We start from the raw sequence: 21,200 nt of genomic DNA on the forward strand, positions 1-21,200 counted from the left end.
ACATAAGATAGCAGTTATACAAGTATGAGTAAAATAACAGTTATACAAGTATACATAAGATAACAGTTATACAAGTATACATAAGATAACAGTTATACAAGTATGAGTAAAATAACAGTTATACAAGTATACATAAGATAGCAGTTATACAAGTATACATAAGATAGCAGTTATACAAGTATGAGTAAAATAACAGTTATACAAGTTTACATAAGATAGCAGTTATACAAGTATTAGTAAAATAACAGTTATACAAGTATACATAAGATAGCAGTTATACAAGTATACATAAGATAGCAGTTATACAAGTATGAGTAAAATAACAGTTATACAGGTATACATAAGATAGCAGTTGTTCAAGTATGAGTAAAATAACAGTTGTACAAGTGTACATAAGATAACAGTTATTCAAGTATGAGTAAAATAACAGTTATACAAGTGTACATAAGATAACAGGTATTCAAGTATGAGTAAAATAACAGTTATACAAGTGTACACAAGATAGCAGTTATACAAGTATACATAAGATAACAGTTATACAAGTATGAGTAAAATAACAGTTGTACAAGTATACATAAGATAGCAGTTATACAAGTATGAGTAAAATAACAGTTATACAAGTATACATAAGATAACAGTTATACAAGTATACATAAGATAGCAGTTATACAAATATGAGTAAAATAACAGTTATACAAGTATACATAAGATAGCTGTTATACAAGTATGAGTAAAATAACAGTTATACAAGTATACATAAGATAGCAGTTATACAAGTATACATAAGATAGCAGTTATACAAGTATGAGTAAAATAACAGTTATACAAGTATACATAAGATAACAGTTATACAAGTATGAGTAAAATAACAGTTATACAAGTATACATAAGATAGCAGTTATACAAGTATACATAAGATAGCAGTTATACAAGTATGAGTAAAATAACAGTTATACAAGTTTACATAAGATAGCAGTTATACAAGTATGAGTAAAATAACAGTTATACAAGTATACATAAGATAGCAGTTATACAAGTTTACATAAGATAGCAGTTATACAAGTATGAGTAAAATAACAGTTATACAAGTATACATAAGATAGCAGTTGTTCAAGTATGAGTAAAATAACAGTTGTACAAGTGTACATAAGATAACAGTTATTCAAGTATGAGTAAATTAACAGTTATACAAGTGTACATAAGATAACAGGTATTCAAGTATGAGTAAAATAACAGTTATACAAGTGTACACAAGATAGCAGTTATACAAGTATACATAAGATAACAGTTATACAAGTATGAGTAAAATAACAGTTGTACAAGTATACATAAGATAGCAGTTATACAAGTATGAGTAAAATAACAGTTATACAAGTATACATAAGATAACAGTTATACAAGTATACATAAGATAGCAGTTATACAAATATGAGTAAAATAACAGTTATACAAGTATACATAAGATAGCTGTTATACAAGTATGAGTAAAATAACAGTTATACAAGTATACATAAGATAGCAGTTATACAAGTATACATAAGATAGCAGTTATACAAGTATGAGTAAAATAACAGTTATACAAGTATACATAAGATAACAGTTATACAAGTATACATAAGATAGCAGTTATACAAGTATACATAAGATAGCAGTTATACAAGTATGAGTAAAATAACAGTTATACAAGTATACAAAAGATAACAGTTATACAAGTATACATAAGATAGCAGTTATACAAATATGAGTAAAATAACAGTTATACAAGTATACAAAAGATAACAGTTATACAAGTATACATAAGATAGCAGTTATACAAATATGAGTAAAATAACAGTTATACAAGTATACATAAGATAGCTGTTATACAAGTATGAGTAAAATAACAGTTATACAAGTATACATAAGATAGCAGTTATACAAGTATACATAAGATAGCAGTTATACAAGTATGAGTAAAATAACAGTTATACAAGTATACATAAGATAACAGTTATACAAGTATACATAAGATAACAGTTATACAAGTATGAGTAAAATAACAGTTATACAAGTATACATAAGATAGCAGTTATACAAGTATACATAAGATAGCAGTTATACAAGTATGAGTAAAATAACAGTTATACAAGTTTACATAAGATAGCAGTTATACAAGTATTAGTAAAATAACAGTTATACAAGTATACATAAGATAGCAGTTATACAAGTATACATAAGATAGCAGTTATACAAGTATGAGTAAAATAACAGTTATACAAGTATACATAAGATAACAGTTATACAAGTATACATAAGATAGCAGTTATACAAGTATGAGTAAAATAACAGTTATACAAGTATACATAAGATAGCAGTTGTTCAAGTATGAGTAAAATAACAGTTGTACAAGTGTACATAAGATAACAGTTATTCAAGTATGAGTAAAATAACAGTTATTCAAGTATGAGTAAAATAACAGTTATACAAGTGTACATAAGATAGCAGTTACAAGTATGGGTAAAATAACAGTTATACAAGTATACATAAGATAGCAGTTATAAGTATGGGTAAAATAACAGTTATACAAGTATACATAAGATAGTAATTACAAGTATGGGTAAAATAACAGCTATATATGTATACATTAGATAGCAGTTAAACATATGGGTAAAACATCAGTTATACAACAAGTATACATAAGATAGCAGTTACACGTGTGGGTAAAATTAACAGTTATAGAAGTATACATAAGATAGCAGTTACACATATGGGTAAAATAGCCCTTATACAAGTATAGATAAGATAGCAGTTACACATATGGGTAAAATAGCCCTTATACAAGTATAGATAAGATAGCAGTTACACATGTGGGTAAAATAACAGTTATACAAGTATACATAAGATAGTAGTTGCACATATGGGTAAAATAGTTGTTATACAAGTATACATAAGATAGCAGTTACACATATGGGTGAAATAGTTGTTATACAAGTATACATAAGATAGCAGTTACACATATGGATAAAATAGTTGTTATACAAGTATAGATAAGATAACAGTTACACATATGGGTAAAATAGCCCTTATACAAGTATACATTAGATAGCAGTTACACGTGTGGGTAAAATAACAGTTATAGACAATATAATAGGAAAGTCCAGCAAACACTGTAGAGATATTGGGTGCAAGCTATAACAGGGCACTGCACAACCCTGTATCCATATGCAAACTTCAAAAAAGAATAGCAGCACTCCAAAGTGATAATTACCAGTCCTTTATTGTAGCCAAAAGCACAACTGAAGCAGCAACGTTTCGGACTACATGTCCTTCATCATGGTATACCTACATCACTTCCACTTCCTCCTTATATGCCCAACATAGTTCACACCCACCAAATCACAGTTAACACTTTATGTCCCAAAACCTTAACTTATTTTTAATGGCATATGCAAATATCCCAACATTGTTTTTCTAAAAATTACTATATACAAGTTAATAACTTATTCTTCTTATACAAAAGAGAAAAATGAAATATTACACAATTATTGGAGGACATCAAAAATATATCAAGGAATTCTGTCTACCTTTAAATACAGAATGATTTTTGTTTTGTTTTTTTCTAACTTATTAGTAACATCATTATTACAAAAGCACTATCTATTTGCCAGAGACAACATTGCATCCTAAATGAAAAAAATATTATTTCTACAGAAAAACAGACAGATCATAATCTTTATTCATACCCATTGGTGCTAATGAGTTTAGGGTAAAAATCCAAAATGCCTCTCTCTGCAAAATGCATCTCTCTGGTGTTACTAATAAGTTAGAAAAAAAACAAAAACAAAAATCATTCTGTATTTAAAGGTAGACAGAATTCCTTGATATATTTTTGATGTCCTCCAATAATTGTGTAATATTTCATTTTTCTCTTTTGTATAAGAAGAATAAGTTATTAACTTGTATATAGTAATTTTTAGAAAAACAATGTTGGGATATTTGCATATGCCATTAAAAAATAAGTTAAGGTTTTGGGACATAAAGTGTTAACTGTGATTTGGTGGGTGTGCACTATGTTGGGCATATAAGGAGGAAGTGGAAGTGATGTAGGTATAGCATGATGAAGGACATGTAGTCCGAAACGTTGCTGCTTCACTTGTGCTTTTGGCTACAATAAAGGACTGGTTATTATCACTTTGGAGTGCTGCTATTCTTTTTTGAAGTTAAAATAACAGTTATGCAAGTATAGATAAAATAGCAGTTACATGTGTGGGTAAAATAACAGTTATACATAAGATAGCAGTTATACAAGTATGGGTAAAATAACAGTTATACAAGTATACATAAGATAGCAGTTATACAAGTATGAGTAAAATAACAGTTATACAAGTATACATAAGATAGCAGTTATAAGTATGAGTAAAATAACAGTTATACAAGTATACATAAGATAGCAGTTATACAAGTATGGGTAAAATAACAGTTATACAAGTATACATAAGATAGCAGTTATACAAGTATACATAAGATAGCAGTTATAAGTATGAGTAAAATAACAGTTATATAAGTATACATAAGATAGCAGTTATAATTATGGGTAAAATAACAGTTATACAAGTATACATAAGATAGCAGTTATAAGTATGGGTAAAATAACAGTTATACAAGTATACATAAGATAGCAGTTATAAGTATGAGTAAAATAACAGTTATATAAGTATACATAAGATAGCAGTTATAAGTATGGGTAAAATAACAGTTATACAAGTATACATAAGATAGCAGTTATAAGTATGAGTAAAATAACAGTTATACAAGTATACATAAGATAGCAGTTATAAGTATGGGTAAAATAACAGTTATACAAGTATACATAAGATAGCAGTTATAAGTATGGGTAAAATAACAGTTATACAAGTATACATAAGATAACAGTTATAAGTATGGGTAAAATAACAGTTATACAAGTATACATAAGATAGCAGTTATAAGTATGGGTAAAATAACAGTTATACAAGTGTACACAAGATAGCAGTTATACAAGTATACATAAGATAACAGTTATACAAGTATGAGTAAAATAACAGTTGTACAAGTATACATAAGATAGCAGTTATACAAGTATGAGTAAAATAACAGTTATACAAGTATACATAAGATAACAGTTATACAAGTATACATAAGATAGCAGTTATACAAATATGAGTAAAATAACAGTTATACAAGTATACATAAGATAGCTGTTATACAAGTATGAGTAAAATAACAGTTATAAAAGTATACATAAGATAGCAGTTATACAAGTATACATAAGATAGCAGTTATACAAGTATGAGTAAAATAACAGTTATACAAGTATACATAAGATAACAGTTATACAAGTATACATAAGATAGCAGTTATACAAGTATACATAAGATAGCAGTTATACAAGTATGAGTAAAATAACAGTTATACAAGTATACAAAAGATAACAGTTATACAAGTATACATAAGATAGCAGTTATACAAATATGAGTAAAATAACAGTTATACAAGTATACAAAAGATAACAGTTATACAAGTATACATAAGATAGCAGTTATACAAATATGAGTAAAATAACAGTTATACAAGTATACATAAGATAGCTGTTATACAAGTATGAGTAAAATAACAGTTATACAAGTATACATAAGATAGCAGTTATACAAGTATACATAAGATAGCAGTTATACAAGTGTGAGTAAAATAACAGTTATACAAGTATACATAAGATAACAGTTATACAAGTATACATAAGATAACAGTTATACAAGTATGAGTAAAATAACAGTTATACAAGTATACATAAGATAGCAGTTATACAAGTATACATAAGATAGCAGTTATACAAGTATGAGTAAAATAACAGTTATACAAGTTTACATAAGATAGCAGTTATACAAGTATTAGTAAAATAACAGTTATACAAGTATACATAAGATAGCAGTTATACAAGTATACATAAGATAGCAGTTATACAAGTATGAGTAAAATAACAGTTATACAAGTATACATAAGATAACAGTTATACAAGTATACATAAGATAGCAGTTATACAAGTATGAGTAAAATAACAGTTATACAAGTATACATAAGATAGCAGTTGTTCAAGTATGAGTAAAATAACAGTTGTACAAGTGTACATAAGATAACAGTTATTCAAGTATGAGTAAAATAACAGTTATTCAAGTATGAGTAAAATAACAGTTATACAAGTGTACATAAGATAGCAGTTACAAGTATGGGTAAAATAACAGTTATACAAGTATACATAAGATAGCAGTTATAAGTATGGGTAAAATAACAGTTATACAAGTATACATAAGATAGTAATTACAAGTATGGGTAAAATAACAGCTATATATGTATACATTAGATAGCAGTTAAACATATGGGTAAAACATCAGTTATACAACAAGTATACATAAGATAGCAGTTACACGTGTGGGTAAAATTAACAGTTATAGAAGTATACATAAGATAGCAGTTACACATATGGGTAAAATAGCCCTTATACAAGTATAGATAAGATAGCAGTTACACATATGGGTAAAATAGCCCTTATACAAGTATAGATAAGATAGCAGTTACACATGTGGGTAAAATAACAGTTATACAAGTATACATAAGATAGTAGTTGCACATATGGGTAAAATAGTTGTTATACAAGTATACATAAGATAGCAGTTACACATATGGGTGAAATAGTTGTTATACAAGTATACATAAGATAGCAGTTACACATATGGATAAAATAGTTGTTATACAAGTATAGATAAGATAACAGTTACACATATGGGTAAAATAGCCCTTATACAAGTATACATTAGATAGCAGTTACACGTGTGGGTAAAATAACAGTTATAGACAATATAATAGGAAAGTCCAGCAAACACTGTAGAGATATTGGGTGCAAGCTATAACAGGGCACTGCACAACCCTGTATCCATATGCAAACTTCAAAAAAGAATAGCAGCACTCCAAAGTGATAATTACCAGTCCTTTATTGTAGCCAAAAGCACAACTGAAGCAGCAACGTTTCGGACTACATGTCCTTCATCATGGTATACCTACATCACTTCCACTTCCTCCTTATATGCCCAACATAGTTCACACCCACCAAATCACAGTTAACACTTTATGTCCCAAAACCTTAACTTATTTTTAATGGCATATGCAAATATCCCAACATTGTTTTTCTAAAAATTACTATATACAAGTTAATAACTTATTCTTCTTATACAAAAGAGAAAAATGAAATATTACACAATTATTGGAGGACATCAAAAATATATCAAGGAATTCTGTCTACCTTTAAATACAGAATGATTTTTGTTTTGTTTTTTTCTAACTTATTAGTAACATCATTATTACAAAAGCACTATCTATTTGCCAGAGACAACATTGCATCCTAAATGAAAAAAATATTATTTCTACAGAAAAACAGACAGATCATAATCTTTATTCATACCCATTGGTGCTAATGAGTTTAGGGTAAAAATCCAAAATGCCTCTCTCTGCAAAATGCATCTCTCTGGTGTTACTAATAAGTTAGAAAAAAAAACAAAAACAAAAATCATTCTGTATTTAAAGGTAGACAGAATTCCTTGATATATTTTTGATGTCCTCCAATAATTGTGTAATATTTCATTTTTCTCTTTTGTATAAGAAGAATAAGTTATTAACTTGTATATAGTAATTTTTAGAAAAACAATGTTGGGATATTTGCATATGCCATTAAAAAATAAGTTAAGGTTTTGGGACATAAAGTGTTAACTGTGATTTGGTGGGTGTGCACTATGTTGGGCATATAAGGAGGAAGTGGAAGTGATGTAGGTATAGCATGATGAAGGACATGTAGTCCGAAACGTTGCTGCTTCACTTGTGCTTTTGGCTACAATAAAGGACTGGTTATTATCACTTTGGAGTGCTGCTATTCTTTTTTGAAGTTAAAATAACAGTTATGCAAGTATAGATAAAATAGCAGTTACATGTGTGGGTAAAATAACAGTTATACATAAGATAGCAGTTATACAAGTATGGGTAAAATAACAGTTATACAAGTATACATAAGATAGCAGTTATACAAGTATGAGTAAAATAACAGTTATACAAGTATACATAAGATAGCAGTTATAAGTATGAGTAAAATAACAGTTATACAAGTATACATAAGATAGCAGTTATACAAGTATGGGTAAAATAACAGTTATACAAGTATACATAAGATAGCAGTTATACAAGTATACATAAGATAGCAGTTATAAGTATGAGTAAAATAACAGTTATATAAGTATACATAAGATAGCAGTTATAATTATGGGTAAAATAACAGTTATACAAGTATACATAAGATAGCAGTTATAAGTATGGGTAAAATAACAGTTATACAAGTATACATAAGATAGCAGTTATAAGTATGAGTAAAATAACAGTTATATAAGTATACATAAGATAGCAGTTATAAGTATGGGTAAAATAACAGTTATACAAGTATACATAAGATAGCAGTTATAAGTATGAGTAAAATAACAGTTATACAAGTATACATAAGATAGCAGTTATAAGTATGGGTAAAATAACAGTTATACAAGTATACATAAGATAGCAGTTATAAGTATGGGTAAAATAACAGTTATACAAGTATACATAAGATAACAGTTATAAGTATGGGTAAAATAACAGTTATACAAGTATACATAAGATAGCAGTTATAAGTATGGGTAAAATAACAGTTATACAAGTATACATAAGATAACAGTTATAAGTATGGGTAAAATAACAGTTATACAAGTATACATAAGATAACAGTTATACAAGTATGAGTAAAATAACAGTTATACAAGTATACATAAGATAACAGTTATACAAGTATGAGTAAAATAACAGTTATACAATTATACATAAGATAACAGTTACAAGTATGAGTAAAATAACAGTTATACAATTATACATAAGATAACAGTTACAAGTATGAGTAAAATAACAGTTATACAAGTATACATAAGATAACAGTTACAAGTATGGGTAAAATAACAGTTATACAAGTATACATAAGATAACAGTTATAAGTATGAGTAAAATAACAAGCCCTAGAACCTGTGTTTACATTTCTTTATTGTGCTATGCTTGTAACTAAAATAGGGTGAAGGTGCTTTAGAGCTCAGAGCACACAGCCTGGCCTGGCATTCTTCTACATTCATGGTAGCTGTCGAGAGGGCACCACCTTACCCTAGTGATGGTTCTACATGGTGCAATGTGATGATAAAGCATCCTCAGTCCTTGTCTATGCCAGAAGCCCTAACCAGGCCATTTTTAGCTTTTCTAGGATGGATAAAATTCATTCAAAATGTTTGGTGTTTTTGAGCATTTTATTTATTGAAATAACCCTCATTTACATCCAGAACCCAGCACAATGACATAAACAGCTCTCATGCTAAAAATTGCCTTTCTAAAAGTCTTTAATGTGAAAGTTAATTCTAGCGTCTGTGAAACTTTAGGATAGACCATTAAAACAAATAAAGGGGACTTTCATTCATGAAGTAAAACATATTTCATGCAGAAATCTCCTTTATTTTTTCCAAGCGTTCACCGTTCTGAGCTGCTAAGGCAGCCCACGGCAGAACGCTGTTTTGCTTGAGAGGTGACATTTTCCCCTCTTAGCCAATAGCCGTGCAGTAAATCCTGCTTTTCTTACTGTGACGCCGGATTTCCTGCATGCTATGTGCTAAAAGGTGGAAACGTCACCTCTTAGCAAACACAGCATTCTTCCATGGGCTGCCTTAGCAGCTCAGAACTGCAAACGCTTGAAAAAAATAAACGAGCTTTCTGCATGAAGTATGGAATTAGAATGGATTTTTGGGGGGTTTGTATTATTGGATTTTCACAACATGCCTACCACTGACGATGGAAAATATTTTGTTATTGTGAAACAAACAATAAGACAAAAAAAATCAGAAGCATGCAGAACTAGTCAACCCCCCCCCCCCTCAAGTCAATACTTTGTAGAGCCAGCTTTTACAGCAATTACAGCTGCAAGTCTCTTGGGGTACATCTCTATAAGCTTGGCACATCTAGCCACTGGGATTTTTGCCCATTCTTCAAGGACAAACTGCTCCAGGTCCTTCGAGTTGGATTGGTTCCACTGGTGTACAGCAATCTTTAAGTCATACCACAGATTCTCAATTGGATTGAGGTCTGGGCTTTGACTAGGCCATTTCAAGACATTTAAATGTTTCCCCTGAAACCACTCAAGTGTTGCTTTAGCATTATGCTAAGGGTCATTGTCCTGCTGGAAGGTGAACCTCCATCCCAGTCTAAAGTCTCTGGAAGACTGAAACAATTTCCCTGTATTTAGCGCTATCCATAATTCCTTCAATTCTGACCAGTTTCCCAGTCCCTGTCAATGAAAAACATCCCCACGGCATGATGCTGCTACCACCATGCTTCACTGTGGATATGGTGTTTTCGGGGTGATGAGAGGTGTTGGGTTTGCAATAGACATAACGTTTAGTTCAGTTTTAGTCTAATCTGACCAGAGTACCTTCTTTTATATGTTTGGGGAGTCTCCCACATTCCTTTTGGTGAATAGCAAATGTGTTTGCTTAATTTTTCGTTAAGCAACATTTTTTTTCTGGCCACTTTTCTTTAAAACCCAGCTCTGTGGAGTGTATGGCTTAAAGTGGTCCTATGGACAGATAATTTAATCTCCGCTGTGGAGCTTTGCAGCTCCTTCAGGGTTATCTTTGGTCTCTTTGTTGCCTCTTTGATTAATGGCCTCCCTGCCTGGTCCATGAGTTTTGGTGGGCGGCCCTCTCTTGGTAGGTTTATTACAGTGCCATATTCTTTCCATTTTTAATAATGGATTTAATGGTGCTTTGTGGGATGTTCAAAGTTTCGGATATTTTTTTATAACCCAACCCTGATCTGTACTTCTCCACAACTTTGTCCCTGAGCCGTTTGGAGAGCTTCTTGGTCTTCATGGTGCCGCTTGCTTGGTGGTGCCCCTTGCTCAGTGGTGTTGCAGACTCTGGGGCATTTCAGAATAGATGTATATACACTGAGATCATGTGACAGATCATGTGACACTTAGATTGCACACATGTGGACTTTATTTAACTAATTATGTGACTTCTGACTTATGTGAAGCTAATTGGGTGCACCAGATCTTATATAGGGGCTTCATAGCTACATATGCATGCATAACTTTTCAGTTTTTCATTTTTTATAACTTTTGAAAACAATTTATTTTCTTCATTTCACTTCACCAATTTGAACTATTTTGTGTATGTAGATTATATGAAATCCAAACAAAAATCCATTTTAATTCCAGGTTGTAATGCAACAAAATAAGGGAAATGACAAGGGGTGAATACTTTTGCAAGGCACTGTGCCGGCAGTCCCATATTATACATGGCTCATTAACTCCAAATAGCTTGATACAAGTGTCAAATTCTCAGTCTTCCTCAGAGAGAGAATGAGAGAGAGAAAGAGAGAGAGTGTGTGTGTGTGTTTGTGTAAGTTTGTGTGTATATGTTTGTATGTTTGTGTGTGTTAGCTTATGTGTATATGTGTTTAAATGTTTGTGTACATTTTTTAGTATATGCGTGTATGTATATGTGTGTATGTGTACGTGTGTGTAAGTCTGTGAGTAAATGTGTGTGTGAGTTTGTGAGTATATGTATGCATATATGTGTGTGTGTGTGTGTGTATGTTTGTATGTGCGTAAGCTTGTGTGTTAATGTGTGTGTGTGTAAGTTTGTGTTTACATGTGTGTGTATGTTTGTGTGCTTGTGTGTGTGTGTAAGTTTGTGTTTACATGTGTGTGTATATTTGTGTGCTTGTGTGTGTATGTGTGTGTGAGTTTGTGAGTATGTGTGTGTATGTTTGTGAGTATATGTATGTGTAACTTTGTAAGTATATGTGTGCATATATTTGAGTATATGTGTGTGTGTGTGTATGTTTGTGTATGTGTAACTGTGTGTGTATATGTGTGAGCATGTTTGTGTAAGTTTGTTTGTATATGTTTGTGTGTGTGTTTGTAAATCTGTGTGTATATGTGTGTGTAAGTGTAAGTTTGTGTGTATATATGTCTGTGTGTATAAGTGTGTGTATGTTTGTGTGTATGTGTGTGTTTGTGTGTGTGTAGGTTTGCGTGTAAATTTGTGTGTATATGTGTGTGTATGTTTGTGTGTAAGTTTATGTGTATATGTGTGTATATGTTTGTGTGTGTGGTGTGTGTATGTGTGTTTGTCTGTGTGTATGCGTGCGTGTAAATTTGTTGGTATGTGTGTGTGTATGTTTGTGTGTAAGTTTATGTGTATGTATGCATGTGTGTGTATGTTTGTGTGTAATTTGTGTCTATATGTGTGTAAGTTTGTGTGTGTATATATGATGTGTGTTTGTGTAAGTTTGTGTGTATATATGTGTGTGTGTATGTGTGCATTTGTGTGTGTATGTATGTGTGTGTGTGTATGTATGTGTGTTTATGTATGTGTGTGTGTGTGTGTATGTGTGTGTGTATGAATGTATGTGTGTGTATGTTTGTATGTATGTGCGTGCATGTATGTGTGTGCATTTGTGTGTGTATTTTTGTATGTATGTGTATGTTTGTATGTATATTTGTGTGTTTGTATGTATGTGTGTGTATGTTTGTATGTATATGTGTGTGTGATTGTGTATGTTTGTATGTATATGTGTATGTTTGTATGTATGTGTGTGTGTTTGTATATATATATGTGTGTGTGTGTATATATGTGTGTGTATGTTTGTATGTATATGTGTGTATATTTGTATGTATATGTGTGTGTGTTTGTATGTATATATGTGTGTGTGTGTATATATGTGTGTGTATGTTTGTATGTATGTGTGTGTGTATGTTTGTATTTATATGTGTGTGTGTATGTTTGTATGAATATGTGTATGTTTCTATGTATATATGTGTGTGTGTATATATATGTGTGTGTATGTTTGTATGTATATGTGTGTGTGTGTTTGTATGTATATATGTATATATGTGTGTGTGTATATATGTGTGTGTGTATGTTTGTATGTATATATGTGTGTGTATGTTTGTATGTATATGTGTGTGTGTGTTTGTATGTATATATGTATATATGTGTGTGTGTATATATGTGTGTGTGTATGTTTGTATGTATATATGTGTGTGTATGTTTGTATGTATATGTGTGTGTGTGTGTTTGTATGTATATATGTATATATGTGTGTGTGTATATATGTGTGTGTGTATATGTGTGTGTGTGTATGTTTGTATGTATATATGTATATGTTTGTATGTATATGTGTGTGTGTTTGTATGTATATATATATGTGTGTGTGTGTATGTGTTTATGTTTGTATGTATATGTGTGTGTATGTTTGTATGTATATGTGTGTGTATGTTTGTATGTATATGTGTGTGTATGTTTGTATGTATATGTGTGTGTATGTTTGTATGTATGTGTGTGTGTATGTTTGTATGTATGTGTGTGTGTATGTTTGTATGTATGCATATGTGTATGTAACGCTTGCTAAGGATCTGCTCACATAAGACAAGTGGTGCATCGATCATGATCGATCGAGAGGGTTAAGTGAAATGTATACAGCACGTATCTGGGGAAAACACAACACATGCAATGTGGCCTATGTGTTTAATCTCTGAACTAATGTTGAGCACATAGGTGAAAATGGGAATATTCAGCAAATTGCCCACAAAAAACAGCGATGTGACTTTGGAAAATGCCACTTGAGTAAAATAATTACCTGAATATGATTGTTTCCCTTTATTTGATGTAAATGTATTTGGGTATTAGATATAAACAAATATAATCTATTAGAAGTGCTGTATGTTTATATTATTAAACTAACCCATCTAGCTATGATTACAGCACATTTTATTGCCTCCTTCATATAAATAAGGCTTCTTCAAATCGAACATTTACTCACCCTCAGGAACATATTTGGAAAATATTCTCAACCTCATATAGAAGAGTAATAGTGTGAACAATTAGGGTGTATATATATATATATTATGAACGTACGTATTTATGCAGTGTAACTTTTCACCAATGCATCTATATGTCTCTCTTTATGTCTATATATATTAAACAGTAATTAAAGCAGTAATGTTAGTCAGTTAATAAACTTGAAGTAATGTAATTTAAGTTAAGCAATAAACTCCCATGCATGACATTTTTTTGTCACTTCAATTGATATTTTGTTTAACCATAAATACTTGTCATGTTGTAAGTTTGCATCATTTAAGGAAGATACCTCCCAGCAGGAGAATAACACCAACAGTATCAATTCTCTAATGAACAAAACAGTTTATAATTTCCAAAATATGTATTTTATGTGTTAAAGTGCTAAGATTAGATGTTCCTCAAATAATGCTGCATTTGTTTCCTCTTTTTTTAAAAAAAAAGTTGTCTTGAATCTGTGACTTTTATTCTAATTAAAATGTTGTGGACTTCATAAAAATTGACATAAATGGAAAGAACTGGGGCAATGAGTTTAGTGATACAGAAATAGACCAGCAGGGAGCACATTGTTGTACCACAGGGAAATAAATAATGGTAAAGGTGATTACAATAGACAAATAATGGGTGAAAAAAAAGTAAACTAAAATAATTTACTAGATTTGATACATTCCCAGTTCTAAGTTTAGTTTTCTATTACATAGAGATCCGTTATCATATTTAGTTTATAGCTTTATGTGTCACAAAACAGCAGTGAAACTCTATCTTGTTAATATACAGTATACTGTGCATTATATGCAGAAATAGACAAGTTATTTTGAAATGCAATAAGTATAGCGTGTGTTTAAATCAAAACCAATAACATTATAAACATTAGATTTGGTTTGATATTAGCTGCTGTGTGAATCGTTTTGAAACAACTGATTGTGCACAAGATCAAAAGCTTTGGAAGATAAAAACAATATAAAAAATGAAAAAGAAAACGAAGCTGATTCACAAGTAATGAGCCAACAGCATGAGGTTTGACTTGCAAACTGCAGTTTGTTTTCTATGTTATCAGAATAGGAATATTGTGGGGACAAAATGAGTCCATATTATATATTAATAGTTGTTATGTCTCTTGCTGTGTCATGATCTATAACACAATAAACAACAGTTACAGGCCTATATTTTGGGGGACCTTTTTTTGTTCTAACTCCGAAACAAAAGTGTTTTGGCCTTGGCCTTCTAAATATTTGTTTACAATTAAATAAAATATTTATTTTTAAAAAATGTTTTTTTATACATGTATGATTTTTTTCACCTGTATTGGCATAAAATGACATAATTGCTGGAATGATGGTATTAATATCATATATTGCTTTGTAGCTAAAGGGTCATTTGGTTAGAGGATTTTTTTTATTATTTTTAATTTCTGTGTAAAAATCTTAATCCATTCTTTGAGAATGTTAATATATTTTGTACTTTATGATATATTCGCCAAAGTGTGATTTCATTTTAAGAATCAGATAGAGCCAGAGAGAGGAAACATGTGACAGTGAATTTGCTTTGCTATATACAGCTTGTTTTGCTTATAACCCAGTAAATAATCTTTTAACAAAAGCTTTTGGAACCCTGGGCCCTTTGGAATTGTTTCTCCGCTGCTGGTGCATAGATAGATAAATATATCCCCTTGTCCTTCCTTGATTGAGCAGCAATGCTTTTATATGATGGCTGTTTCCTCTGAGACTAAGGGGACGAGATAAAAATAGCAAGTCCCATTTCCAGGCTTCAACCATGTGTATGCAGCTGTTTGTGCCCCACAAGTCACAGTGCTGAGGTACAGAGGGGTCTTCTACTTCTCTTCATATTTGTACCCAGAGGCTATGGTCTGCAGCCAGGTGATCCCCATCACCAATCAAACCTCCCTTTATTGTGTCCTACAGATGTGATGGTGTGTGCAGCTATAGTAAGGAGCCGTGCTGACCAGTAGGCAGTGAGACTGCAGCTGTTGCACATTATTAGGAATCAAACTGATTAAATAACAGTATAAAACATTATATAGTACGGTCTAATGGTCTGACAGTGCAGTCTGGGAACCTGGGCTAAATACAAATCTTCTAGTAGTTTTGCACATAAATGATAACAGGATAATGGTTTATTAAAAACTAACAGAACAGCTTCAGGTTATTTGCTTTGCCGATTACAAGTTTGTTCTACTTATGCTAATAGTATTTGTGTAATATCCAGTATCAGGTATGTATTATTATTATTATTAGTTATTATTATTAGCAGTAGTATTGGTTTTATTTTTATTATTATCATCAATGCAATTATTGTGGTAAATTACGATATAAATCACACTATTAATATTCTAATAACTGTCTTTTCACCTAGCCATATTATAATGACTATAAGTGACATCATATATGTAAGCTTGTAGTATATAATATTTATATTTCAATTGATAATTAGATACATTACCTAAACATATATCTAAATCTAACCTAAATCTTGAGTTAATGGTTTTTTTAAGATTGTTAACTTCATAAAATTAATGTAATTCGTGGTCAACAGAACACAATAAATACACACAAATTTAACATTTTTATTAATAATTAAAAAAAAAAATCTGTTGCGTATCCCAAACTCAAAAAAAGAATACTTTAAACACATTAAAGATTAGTATATGTAAATCCAATAATAAATATTATTATATAGATGTAAATTCCTTAACTTTGATTTTTGTTAAATTGTAAATATTATAGTGTATGTGTTGTATAGTTTTTATAATGCCTGAAATGTTTGTTTTGTGTCTGTGAGATTGTAAATAATAAAATAATTAACAATCATAATACAGTATTTAGAATCAGTCATCAACTACTGAAATGTTTTTATATAATGATGATCCAGTTCAAGAAAATCAGTTACTATTGAGTTTATTAGTAATAACATCATACATGGGAACATTGTTTTTATTGTGACAAAAATGTTATCTGGATGTGTTTGCGTGACACGTGTGTTTTTATACTCTACATACATTTATAGTTTAATCAATAAGTGTTTTACCAAGACAGATAGACCGACAGACAGATAGATAGACAGACAGACAGATGTATAGACGGATAGATAGATAGATAGATAGATAGATAGATATAGATAGATAGATAGATAGATAGATAGATAGATAGATAGATAGATAGATAGATAGATAGATAGATAGATGATAGATAGATAGATAGATAGATAGATAGATAGATAGATAGATAGATTGAGAGATAGATACGATTAGATAGTGGTTTGGGTACTGTATACAATGTCAGTATTATGTTGTATATGTTATGAATATTAGGATATTTTTTGTATGGGTTTGCAGACTCCCCCAATGCTAAGCCCCAGGTGCCTCCTGCTCCCCCTCCCCCAGTACAATAAATACCCAGGGCAGGAGCAGAGAGTCTCCCATTACCTGCCCGACAGCTGCCCGCATACTGGGCTGAGTGTAGGAATGTGCGGGAGGCGCTGACATACAGCAATGCAGATTCACCTGCACATAGGGAGTTTGCAGAGGGGCATCTGGGCAGCAGGAGACTAGAGTATGAGGGGTGAGAAGAAAATGCCAGTATGGGCACTAGAAGTACTGGGAGATGAGAGTGAGTTTAGAGGTACCAGGGTTAGTATCTGGTAATAGTGGGTGAAAGGGCAGGTGGTACAATGGAGAGCATTGGTTAAAGTGGCAAGTAAGTATTGCAGTCTAAGTCGTTTTTTCAAGGGTATGAGACAGAGTACTGAGCAGGAGACAATAAAATGATAAGAGAAAAGGTGAAGGTCGTGTTATGGGGGGTAGGGGCACTTAGGGGTGTGCCTGGCACTACTGCGTGGCAGGGAACAGATCAAGCCATGGTACCCTTTGTGTAACACAACTGGGCAAATACCCCCTATAGCTGAGGGCTGCACTGTACTACACAAGACTCACAAGTCCTTACACTGTCAGTAACAGCAGCTCTCGTGTCTGTTTGTATGGGGTATTATAAGCAGCTAACTGACAACAAGACATTTATTTACTGTGTTACAGACTATTTAGATGTGCAACATTTCTGCAGATGTAATCAGAAAATCCCGTAATATTTACACAAATAAATTCAATATGATTTCAAAATAAACACAGCACAGCAAAGATAAAACAGGGTTGGGGGGGGGGGGGGGGTTTGAGGGTAATGTTGTATATTTCTCTGCGGTTATTGTTCTCTTTCAGTGCAGCCTGTTTCTCTTTGAAGAATTCATTTAATGTATTATATTTTACAAACTTCCTATGAACCAGATGTTTTTATTTCAGTGAAAGGGTCAAACATTTTAGAGTAATTTACAAAACAATCAAATATTCTCAAATTTACACAATATCCTCATCTCTTCAAACATTGCTAAACTATAACCTAAAATGATACAATGTATTTTTGTGTAAAAACTTATACCGTGTCTCTTTGTTATTTATGATTTGTGATACCTATTAATATAATATTATTTCGCATTGTTTTGCAGAACCCTGTTTTTTTCCAAATAAATGTAATAAACTAAAAATTCTGATCCATTTTTTATGGTTAAAATCTTATATAAAAGCTTCTTGTAGCCAGTATATAAAAATACATCAATAGGAGAAATATTAAAAACAAATTCATAAATATTATTTTTAATATTTCATATTACACATTTAAAACGTGTATATATAAAATATGAATAGATATTTTACTAAATTATATTTTTTCCAACCTATAAAATATGTCAAAATATTAAATGTCCTTTATTTTATATTTTAAACAAAGCAAAAAATGTCACCAGGGAACATGTGTTTTTTTTATATGGGAAAAACATATTTTAGACAAATATCCACGATCTAATTGTATTGCTAATTGTAAATAATTCGCTAAATATGTGTAAAGTTAAATAAATAGAGGAATTAAGTCTTCTGATCTCTAAAAAAGCAAACCCGCCTTGTAAGAAAAGAGGCCAGACTGACTGTTCTGCAACAAATCTTGCATGAAAAACTGTAATTTACAAAGAAAACTATTTGCTCTGGATTTAGTTGGCAGTTTCTGTGTGTTAAAGAAAAACTTCATTAAAGGAGAAAGACAGAAAAAAAAACCATTCTAACTATGCAACGAAACACTCTCAGGAAGATTTTTGTTCATAGAAATAATTTATTTTTTTGCCCTGGATATAAAAGTTAACCTCTTGTCTGCCAGAGTGTCATCATGCACCAACGCAATATAATGCGTTAAAATTCTTATTGGAGACCAATATTTTGCTTGGAAGATTATAAACGCTTGTGATAATTTATTCTTATACTTACACAGACAAATATGCTGCAAAATAATAATTATATATATATATTATAAATAACTAATTAGAAATAAATATGTCAATGAGCTAGAAAGGGTTAAAGTGGAGAGGTGTACTAGGAAGAGCCAACAGAGGGGCTTGTGTCAGATGATTGAGAGGTCCCTGTGCCCCCAAGCTGTGTTGTGCCTGGGTGATAGGTGTGATCTCCAATCTGTCAGGTTAGATGTGTCTGTGACTTGGAGGTGAACCCTTCCCTCTCTGGACTGGGCTTCCAGCTGCAGGGGGAGCTGCTGACGGAAGCGGAACTTGGCTGAGCTCTAATACAATGAGAGTAGAGGAAGGATCCTCACAGGTCTCAGCCTCCTGCAGAGTGAGGGACAGGACAGGGGAGGGGAGGCTTCAGGAGAACTTTGGGCACAGCTTGCACAACTTAGCTCCTGAGCAACCTGAAGCACAGAGTGAGGTGCTCAGCTATAACCACACATCTCCTCTTGCCTGGAAAATACAAATCCAGGAGAAAATCAGGGACAGCGTGCACAGCTCATGTCCTGAAATACCTAAATCACAGCTCAGTTCCAAGAGTACATCACCTACAACTTGGAAAACACAGCTCCAGGAGAACTTCAAGCTACCACTCTCCGACATAGAAAGTCCTCAAGCCCAGCGGTCAGGGGCACCTAATGGACCACCCTATGCTCATATGAGAGCTGGCAGAGCAACAACTGCATACATTGCTCCTGGCTTCTGCTCTTTTCAGAGTGGCCCCACCATGGCCACTTATCATGACCCTGAGGATGGCGGCGTACCTTTAATGAATCACAACCCAAACGGTGGCAAAGAGGTAGAGAGAATCAAAGAGGATCCGGGATCGGACAAGGGGCAGGAAAAGCCTGATCCAACACAGAAGCCCCCCTATTCCTACGTGGCTCTTATTGCGATGGCTATCAGGGAGAGCGCAGAGAAAAGACTGACCCTTTCTGCCATCTACCAGTATATCATCAGTAAATTTCCTTTTTACGAGAAGAACAAAAAAGGTTGGCAGAACAGCATCAGACATAACCTGAGTCTTAACGAGTGTTTTATCAAAGTGCCCCGAGAGGGTGGCGGGGAAAGGAAGGGCAATTACTGGACACTGGATCCAGCTTGCGAGGACATGTTCGAGAAAGGCAATTACAGGAGAAGAAGGAGGATGAAGAGACCTTTCAGACCACCACCTACACACTTCCAAGCGGGGAAAAGTCTATTCAGCAGTGATACCTACGGCTACCTTTCCCCACCCAAGTACCTGCAATCCTCATTCATGAACAACTCGTGGTCCCTGGGACAACCACCTGCCCCCATGTCCTACACATCTTGCCAGATGGCTGGGGGCAATGTCAGTCCGGTCAATATGAAGGGACTTACTGCATCGTCCTCATATAGCCCATATTCCAGAGTACAGAGCATGGCTTTGCCCAGCATGGTTAACACCTACAATGGCATGAACCACCTCCATCATCATCCGCATGCCCACCATCCCCAGCAGCTGAGTCCGGCCAGTCCGGCGCCCCCGCCTCCTACAACCCCGAATGGGGTCCAATTCCCATGTGCTAGGCAACCTTCAGAGCTCTCCATGATGCATTGCTCCTACTGGGATCATGATAGCAAGCACAATGCTCTGCACCCCAGGATAGACCTTTGAACTAATGGTCTGATGGACCATTTCACCCCTAGATAAACCCCATGATGGACCATTTATAAGGGACAACGGACGATCTTTATAACCAAAGAGACACCCCTTAATTGAGTATAGAGCTTTGGATTTTGGACAGTCAGTGCACCATGATTCATGGATGGAGGACCATCGTGGAACACATAACATTTTGGTCTAACTCTGGAACATTTTTACACTCGGTGCCATAAAGACTTTTG

General features: G+C 32.6%; 1 protein-coding gene across 1 annotated transcript; it reads left to right on the plus strand.

Annotated features, from left to right (window-relative positions):
* The first annotated feature begins 19,989 nt into the window (after positions 1-19,989).
* Positions 19,990-20,970, plus strand: FOXL2 (forkhead box L2). The gene has a single exon (XM_053708975.1). It carries the CDS (start codon positions 19,990-19,992, stop codon positions 20,968-20,970), a length of 981 nt encoding a protein of 326 aa, XP_053564950.1.
* Positions 20,971-21,200: the final 230 nt, after the last annotated feature.

Source organism: Bombina bombina, chromosome 4 (assembly GCF_027579735.1).
Source record: "Bombina bombina isolate aBomBom1 chromosome 4, aBomBom1.pri, whole genome shotgun sequence".
In the NCBI taxonomy this organism is placed as follows: Eukaryota; Metazoa; Chordata; class Amphibia; order Anura; family Bombinatoridae; genus Bombina; species Bombina bombina.

What these genes read in the sequence shown, in the direction of transcription:
- FOXL2 (XM_053708975.1), top strand. Translation starts at nt 19,990, where the DNA reads ATGAGAGCTGGCAGAGCAACAACTGCATACATTGCTCCTGGCTTCTGC.